The following is a 9639-nucleotide window of genomic DNA, read 5'->3' on the forward strand; positions in this document are numbered from 1 at the left end:
TGCCTCCCGGGTTCAAGCGATTCTCCTGCCTCAGCCTCCTGAGTAGCTGGGACTACAGGCGCCCGCCACCACGCCTAGCTAATTTTTGTATTTTTAGTAGAGATGGGGTTTTACCAGGTTGGCCAGGCTGGTCTTGAACTCCTGACCTTGTGATCCTCCCACCTCGGCCTCCCAAAGTGCTGGGATTATAGGCATGAGCCACCACAACCGGCCAGATAATGACTTTGTAAGAGCCAACTTGAGATACTATATTCACCAATTGAAATGTCCACCTGTTATTTCATTCTAATGATACTGTTCATTTCTTCCATTATATAATATATAACTAATTTCTATGGGTAACATCTGAATATACCAGAATCCTCAAAAGTACTTCTTTCCAATTATTTATCTAGTGAGTTTTAATTCAGTAGGCTATACTCTTTAAATGAGTAATATATTATTCAGCTAATAGTTGTTTGCTTATTTTGATAGATAAAATTTAAGTTCCATTCTCTAGACTGTTGCTAGTATTCTCAAATATTTTTCTCTAAATTCCACATTTTTTTCCCCCTTTTCTTTGGGACAAAGTCTTATTCTGCTGCCCAAGCTGGAGTGCAGTGGTGCGATCTCAGGTCACTGCAACTTCCACCTCCTGGGTTCAAGTGATTCTCCTGCGCTGCTCAGCCTTTCGAGTAGCTGGGACTACAGGCATGTGCCACCATGCCCGGCTAATTTTTATATTTTTAGTAGAGACGGGGTTTCACTATGTTGGCCAGGCTGGTCTTAAACTCCTGACCTTGTGATTCACCTGACTCAGCCTCCCAAAGTGCTGGGATTACAGGCATGAGCCACCACGCCTGGCTCACATTTCTGGTTTTTACTTTTTGGAAAAAGCAATATAAAAAATAATTCCACTACCTTGTACATCTAGTATTAGTCCAGTTAGGATATCTATTTTATTGTGAACAAAACTTATTTGTACTATAAAGTAAAAACTGCTTATTTCTTCCATCTAAAAAGCAGCATAGTAAAACATCATAAACTTAGGCATTTTTTCTAATTATCTAAGTTTTAGAAAACTCATAAGCATCCAAAATAATTTTCAAATTCAGTATTAAGTAACCTTAAAAATAAAGAAGGCATTTTTACATAAAAATCTCTGGATAAATAACAAAATAAAACTTAGTAGGTTTTGATTTAGAAAAAGTTTCTTTAAAAATCAGTATTTTAAAAACTAAAAATCAATCATGTTAGTTCTGCCGACTTGAAATGTCCTAAAAAACTGTAAGATAAAAAAAAAGATAGCCACGGTGGTACCATGGGTGAAGCACTGGATTGAAACCTCCCATCCCCCACCCCCCTAAAATAAAACAAATGAATAGAAGCCAGTCTCATTTATGCATCATAATTATTGCTATTGAACTTATTTTGAGACTCTTTTCAATACAAATTCCTGAAGTCTTAAGAAAAGACACCTTGACATTTACATATGTTCTATTTTAAAATTGTTGTACCAGTTTATTTCAGAGTTTTTTTTACCTAAAACACAGGTATTTTTTTCCTTAATAAAACAGAGGATTTTTACTTAGTGGAAAGAAAATTCTTCTATAGCTTTTTATTAGCCCTGACTCAAATCAAATCAAATCTACTCAAAAGTTTCCCTAAACAGAATCCTTAATTTCTTAAATTTTTTTACTCACTCAAAAGATTATAAAGAAAAGGGCACTGGATACTGTGGACAACAGGAAAGTGAAATTGCAAAGGAAAAATTTCTCTTAAAATTCAACTGAGAAGACAGTTGGATATAAGGACATCTATGATTTGTGGAACAAAAAATAATATTATTACTGGTCACAGATCCCTTTAAAGAAAGCCATGTAACCATTCCTTCCTGAAAATGCATTTAACATACAAAATCTCTGCACAGTTTCAGAGGGATTCACAAGTTCTCCCAAACACATGAAACCTCAGATTATTAACACTGGTAGTTGTAAAAGCTCTCTGACCCAACTCAAAAGACAACCTTACAAAAAATCTAAGTTTAACAATGTCTTTGAATTCCAAATTAATCAGACTTTTACTTTAAGATCTTAATAATCAAGCACAACTTAACATTTAACATTACATAATAAAATTAGCTATAATCGTAAAACATGAAATAGAAAATTTTAAATTACTATATATGATTATTTTAAGTTATGCATATCTTTTCAATTCATTCATCAATCACACAGATATTCTAAGTGAAAATTCAACATATTTGGGTATTATTTGCTTGGTGAAGAAAGAGTCAAGAAATTTTGAACTTTGCAAATGTAAACTGTGTTGCAAATGCTACTTAAAAGACCCAACTGTCAAAATCACAATTAGCACTTTTGCTTAATTATATCATTAAGGAAATACATCTGTAAAATATATCTCTAGTTCCACTTTTTTCTACTCAATTTTTATTATTTAAGGACAATAATAGAATTCAGTAACTTTTCATTAGTAACATGCTAGTAGTAGTAGAATTAGCTAATGTACCAGTTTCAATATTCTTATTTTAGTCTCACCATGCAAACCTGTAACTTTTGCTGAGTTTTGAAAATCCAAGTGTGCAACAGATACCTTTAAAATATTATCCCCAATCAGGAGTTCCATAAATAAATTGATATGTTTTCATTACAGTGGTCAGTAAATAGGAAAATGATTACTTAAGAATGTATTTAAAGCCATCTCTCTCAACTGTCCCATTATCTGTACTCTTTTATTAGAAAAATCTTAAATTTTATCATTTGGAATAACAAACAAATTAAACCTAATTTTCTCATTTTAGGTTTGTTTTAAAAATGGATACAATGACCTTTAGGAATGGGCCACTAAATCAAATCAAATGTATTTTCCCAAATACATCTTAGTATAGACCAAGAATTAGTTTATATACCACAGCAAATTGTGGTTATCTGTAAATGATTTTCAGGGATAAAAGCCTTGCAACATTGCAGAGAGTTGAGAGATGTGGTTAAAGCGACAAAGCAATAAATCAGGTTTCAGTAATCATAACAGAAAAATGAAGTAACAGTCACTTGGAATCTTGAGTATTATATTCAGTTTCTCCAGCTGAAATCTGGCTGAGCCGCTTGCTCGATCCCCACAATTTTCGAGAAAGCTGACCTGAACGCATCTGTGTAAAGTAATCCAAAGAAATGAAGAATAAATATTAAGAAAAAAATTAAAATGATATATAAGACACTGATTTTACAGAGTGAAAAGAAACAAATTGTTAGCAGAATTATTAACACTTTAAAGGTTATTAACAATAGAGAAAGACGGCCAGGTGTGGTGGCTCATGCCTGTAATCCCAGCACTTTGGTAGGCAGAGGCAGGCAGATCACTTGAGGCCAGGAGTTCGAGACCAGCCTGGCCAAAATGGCAACCTCCTGTCTCTACTGAAAATATAAAAATTAGCCCAGTATGGTGCATGGTGGCACACGCCTGTAATCCCAGCCACTTCGGAGGCTGAGGCATGAGAATTGCTTGAACCTGAGAGGCAGAGGTTGCAGTGAGCTGAAATCATGCCACTGCACTCTAGCCTGGGCATCACAGGGAGACTCTGTTTGTCTCTCTCTCATACATATACATACACACATAATAATAACAATAATAATAATGGAAGACTTTTACGCTTATTTTGTCTTTGGTCTAATGTTAATGTGTACATTTTAAACAATTAATGGCCCAGTTATGTCAAAATTACCAGATTCCTATATTTTACAAATTATCAAAAATATGTATTACTTCATCAAAATCAGCTTCTCAAAACTATTATTTTAAATTTTTAATTAATTTTTTATTTGTTTGTAGAGATGAGATCTCACTATATTGCCCAGGCTGGTGAAATCCTGGGCTCAAGCAATCCTCCCACCTCAGTCTCCCAAAGTGCTGGGTTTACAGGTGTGAGCCACCACACCTGGCTCAAAATTATTCTTAATTTCGCTAACAAGACACACAGGTTTGGAGATTTTCTTTTCTTGAATTTGCAGTACTGTTAATGCCAATCATAAGTATAAGAAGAAAGTAAAATAAAGTTTTGATGAAAAGAAATTTTAAAATATTTTAAGACTTTCAAAAAATAATATTTAACAAGAGAATGATAAAAAGTAATGTAGAAAACAAGGAGAGCATAAGCCTCTTGAAGGCAGGAATTGCATTTCGTTCACCATTAAATTTGCATCACTTACCATCCTTCCCAATGTGTAATAAATATTAACCAAATACTAATTAAATCAATGAATAAATAAATGTCCTTTAAAAGTGCTTATACATCCAGGTGGGGCAAAAAACCCCTATGGTTTGTTGCAATTACTTTCTCAAGTGCAAGCTACTTTTTAATGATGATTCCACCTTTTTTTAGAGACAGGGTTTCACTCTGTTGCCCACACTGGAGTGCAGTGGTGCAATCTCGGCTCACTGCAACCTCTACCTCCTGGGCTCAGGCAGTCCTCCCACCTTAGCCTCCTGAGCAGCTGAGACTACAGGAGCATACCATCATGCTCAGCTAATTTTTGTATTTTTAGTAGAGATAGGGTTTCAACATGTTGCCCAGGCTGGTCTCAAACTCCTGGCCTCAAGTGCTCCACCCACCTCAGCCTCCCAAAGTGCTGAGATTACAGGCGTGAGTCACCATGCCTGGCCTGCCACCTTTTTTAATGGTCACTTTTCTTTTTTTTTGAGATGGAGACTCGCTCTGTTGCCAGGCTGGAGGTGCAGTGGCACGATCTCGGTTCACTGCAACCTGCACCTCCTGGGTTCAAGTGATTCTCCTGCCTCAGCCTCCCGAGTAGCTGGGACTACAGGCGTGCACCACCACATCCAGCTAATTTTTTGTTGTTGCTGTTGTTTTTTGAGACGGAGTCTTGCTCTGTCACCAGACTGCAACCTCTGCCTTCCTGGTTCAAGTGATTCTCCTGCCTCAGCCTCCGCCTCCGGAGTAGCTGGGACTACAGGCACGCGCCACCATGCCCAGCTAATGTTTTTTTTTCGTATTTTTAGTAGAGACAGGGTTTCACCACGTTGGCCAGGATGATCTTGATCTCTTGACCTCGTGATTCGCCCACCTCAGCCTCCCAAAGTGCTGGGATTACAGGCGTGAGCCACTGCGCCTGGCCTAATGGTTGCTTTTCTAGGATATATTTATTGGAGTGATAAAAGAGAAGCTTTATACAAAATACTAGTGGCTTTGGCATGCTTGTTTTGCAGTTACATTTACAGATGTATTTTCTGAAGCCCTACTACCTTACCTGATTTTTACATATGATTTTCACTCTAATAGAATAATATATAAAACTGGTACACAATTAAAAATATATATTAATCAAGATTTTGATGTTTTAGATAAAAATAGATCTTGAAATAGAAATATCTTTTCATAACTAAATATGGATCTAGTTCATATTCTACACTGTAGTACAAAGTCTTGCTCTGTCACCCAGGCTGGAGTGCAGTGGCGTGATACCAGCTCACTGCAACCTCCAATTCCCAGATTCAAGTGATTCTCTTGCCTCAGCCTCCCGAGTAGCTGGGATTACTGGCGTATGCCACCACACCTGTCTAATTTTTATATTTTTAATAGAGATGGGGTTTCACGTTGGCCAGGGTGGTCTCAAACTCCTGACCTCAAATGATCCGCTTGCCTCGGCGCCCCAAAGTACAGGGATTACAGGCGTGAGCCACCGTGCCCAGCCACAATAATATTAATTTAATGACACTGTTTTTGTTAAAATAATATGCTGGAAAAAAAAGCATAAGGACTAAAGAAATTTCAAATATTTATAAAACAGTTTTTTACGATCTTTAACAGGTTATTATAGCCACTGACTGTGTGACAGTAATTTCTTCCCCTGAAATAACCCCGACAGATCCCATATTGTTAGATTCCTCAGAAAATACCAACAGTGACTTAAAAAAAAATTATAATGCTTAATTTAACTATGTAATAACATGATTTGGAAGAATCAGTAAGTTACTAGAGTATAACTATAGTTTTCCTAAGAGCGAGAGTTAGATTTATGATACCTGAATATTTAATAATTGATAAATCATTAGCAAGTAAATTTAACTATAGGAAACTCACTGAGAATAAGCACACTATATGGGGATATTTGTAGTTACAAATAAAAAATGATGCTTTTACAAAAGAATGACATATAGTTATGATGAATGTTTGTTAAAGTAGTTTTATTGTTTGAGCTTATATTTCATTCTCTTGTAAAGGCTCTTATGTATTGAAAATCTAAGTCATGGTCTTGAATCTAGATTTGGAAGAAATGAATTTTCTTACTCCTATAGAGTGGTAGATAGAATTGCCAAAATGGGCTTTCAATAATAATATAAACATCACTTTTGAATAATAACTTTATCCTCTTTTTATTTACTGCCTTTTGAAAAATCAAATTTGGTTTTAATTTGTTTATCCCTAATGGTGACTTCTCAATCAGCTGGAATGAAGGAGAACCAAAGTAATCCCCAACAGCATGAGAAATGAAATTACTGATGCTAGGTTTTACCTCAGCAGGCTTGCCAACACCCACTACAATCAATTTGCCGTCTTCTAAACCTACAAGAATATGGCTGCATTCTTTGGTTACATAAACACAATGGATAGGCAGTCGCATGGCTAATGGGTTGATGCTGAGATTCAGACTAGAAGAGAAATAAAAAATACAGACAAAATTACATGGATTTATAATGAATTCACAGAATTTTATATCTGGAAAATAAATTAATGCTCATCTAGTTCTGGATTCTAATTTTACAGATGTGGGAACTTGTGTCCAGAAAGTCTAAGTGACTCACACAAGAGCCTGTATTTATAGCATTACTTAAAAACACTTGATAAACAGATCTTTTCTCTATTTTTGACGTCTATTTTTCTTCTAAACATATATAATCAAACATCAATAAAGCCACCATGAACCTAAAATATAAACATTTTCTTGACTTTCTAGAGAATCTTACTCTTTTTTCAATTTTCCAACCCATTCTATTATTACTTCAGTTTTTACATCTTATTAGTACATTCATCATTTATCTAAGGTAAACAGTCTTTACGTTCCCTTTAGAGAGATTAGAGGGAAGGTGAGAGACAAAGTAAGGAACACAACAGTTAGATAGGATTTTGTATGGATACTAACTAGATTCTTATCCTTAGTGTTATTCCTAAAACAGATAGAAATAAAGTTCCTGTACCAGTCACTGTTCTCTGAGCCTCAGACTCTCAGTGGGCATTTGTTCTAGTCTTGCTCTGATCTTATCCCTGAAATGCAGCACAGCACACACCATGTTCATTGCTATTCCTATGTCTTTGTGCTTTATTTCCTCACATATTGACTACCTCCATCTCCAAAAGAAGGCCCTCCCTGTCTTTTCATGTCCATTTAATTCCTACTAATCCTTCATTAAGACTCCTTTGACTACTCAGATCCGTGCTAATCCTTAATGTCTTTAAAACTTCTTGTACATGTAACTGGGACCATATAATTTAGCACTTAAACTGTTCACAACAGTACACAAATATTGATATTTCCCCAACCAGTCTTTTTTTTTGAGACGGAGTCTTGCTCTGTCACCCAGGCTGGAGTGCAGTGGTGCAATCTCAGTCACTGCAACCTCCGCCTCCTGAGTTCAAGTGATTCTCCTGCCTCAGGCTCCTGAGTATCTGGGACTACAGGTGCCTGCCACTACATCCTGCTAATTTTTGTACTTTTAATAGAGATGGGGTTTCACTATGTTGGCCAGGCTGGTCTTGAACTCCTGACTTCAAATGATCCACCCACCTCAGCCTCCCAAAGTGCTGCGATTATAGGCGTGAGCCACCACACCCAGCCTCCAATTAGTCTTAAACCCCTTAAAAACCATTATTATGAGTAAGCATCACAGCACCTAGGCACTCTCATGCTTATCGCCTTGTTGATTCATAAGTGAGAGGTGGATAAGAAGCCCAGAAATCTCGGGCCAGGTGCAGTGGCCCATGCCTGTAATCCCAGCACTTTGGGAAGGCTGAGGTGGTTGGATCACTTGAGGTCAGGAGTTTGAGACCAGCCTGGCCAACATGGTGGAACCCTGTCTCTACTAAAAATACAAAAATTAGCTGGGCATGGTGGTATGCACCTATATTCCCAGCTAACATGGAGGCTGAGGCAGGAGAATCACTTGAACATGAGGCAGAGGTTGCAGTGAGCCAATATCATGCCACTGCACTCCAGCCTGGGTGACAGAGCAAGACTCGGTCTCAAAAAACAAAACAAAACAAAAACACATATCCACTACTCCAATATCTCTCTCCTTCACTAGATTGAATGACAATAGATCCCCCTACCAATTTTATACACATACATGCATAAATATGTTAAATATATTCTAGTTTAGTTTACTGCAATTAAAAACTTTATAAAAATTCAAAACATCATTTGGACAAATTTCCAAATCCATAATTCAGACTTGGTACTATGAACATTTTTTTCTAGCTCTACATATTTAAAACTTTTCTTTTGAGACAGCGTCTTGCTCTGTTGTCCAGGCTGGAGTGCAGTGCTATGATCACAGCTTACTGCAGCCGCGACCTGGGCTCAAGCAGTCCTCCCACCTCAGCCTCCCAAGTAGCTGGGAACACAGGCACATGCCACCATGCTCAGCTAATTTTTAAAGCTTTTATTTTTAGTAGAGATGAGGTCTTGCTATGTGCCCAGGTTGGTCTTAAACTCCTGGGCTCAAGCATTCCTCCCTCTTTGATCTCCTAAAGTGCTGGGATTATAGGCAGGAGCCACTGTGCCCAGCCTAAAAAATTTTTTAATTGTGGTAAAATATATATAATGTAAAATTTTCTATATAATAAAAAATGTATATATATACTTCATTTATGAGTCCAGGAATACTTTAGCTTCTCCAATTTTTTATACTTGCTAAAAGACAAATTTTTGTAATAAATGATAAACCAAAAGATTAAAAATCTTAGATCCTGATTTTCACTCTAGACTAGAAGTACTGCCACCTTTTCTTAAGTGATACTTCATTGGCTTTTATTACTTACCTGTGGAGATCTCTTATAGACAGGAATCCTTGTAAGCTGCCTGTGACAATGTGTTCTCCAATTATACATATATCTGATACTTGTTCCTTCAGGATTTGAGACCCTAGATACTTGCCATTTATAGAAAACAGATGTAATGCATTCTTATCCTGCAAAGAATTAAGGAAAATTTAACAATTTCAAATAAAAACTGAGTTTTTATATTACCAGTTAAAACTCTGACTACAACAGAATAATTATTTGGTTTAAAATTCTGGGATAAAAATATGGCTATATTTAAAGACCAAGTGTGTAGACAATATTATTAAAGTGATTTCAAATCCGATTGCCAAGTAAATATTAAAAGAGAAATCTCACTCTCTCCAAAGAATTAAAATCTCATTCAGCCCTCCCCAAAACCCTACATTCTTAAAACAAAAGAAAATAATTCTTTTTCTTTTGAGATGGAGTCTTGCTCTGTTGACCAGGCTGGAATGCAGTGGTGCAATCTTAGCTCACTGGAAGCTCTGCCTCCCAGGTTCACACCATTCTCCTAACTCAGCCTCCTGAGTAGCTGGGACTACAGGTGCCCAACACCATGCCCGACT

General features: G+C 36.6%; 1 protein-coding gene across 1 annotated transcript in view; it reads right to left on the reverse strand.

The window, feature by feature from the left end:
* Positions 1-2706: 2706 nt before the first annotated feature.
* The window catches only part of NBEAL1 (neurobeachin-like 1), a 206959-nt gene continuing 200026 nt past the window's right edge, over positions 2707-9639 (reverse strand). Inside the window, exons 53-55 of the mRNA XM_011949999.1 lie at positions 9053-9201; positions 6531-6666; positions 2707-3148 (exon numbers count right to left, since the gene is read on the reverse strand). Of these exons, the coding sequence (XP_011805389.1) occupies positions 3047-3148; positions 6531-6666; positions 9053-9201 (387 nt within the window). The 3' untranslated portion in view covers positions 2707-3046. The remainder of the gene's footprint in view (positions 3149-6530; positions 6667-9052; positions 9202-9639) is intronic.

This window comes from Colobus angolensis, unplaced genomic scaffold (assembly GCF_000951035.1).
Source record: "Colobus angolensis palliatus isolate OR3802 unplaced genomic scaffold, Cang.pa_1.0 Scaffold30, whole genome shotgun sequence".
NCBI classification, from domain to species: domain Eukaryota; kingdom Metazoa; phylum Chordata; class Mammalia; order Primates; family Cercopithecidae; genus Colobus; species Colobus angolensis.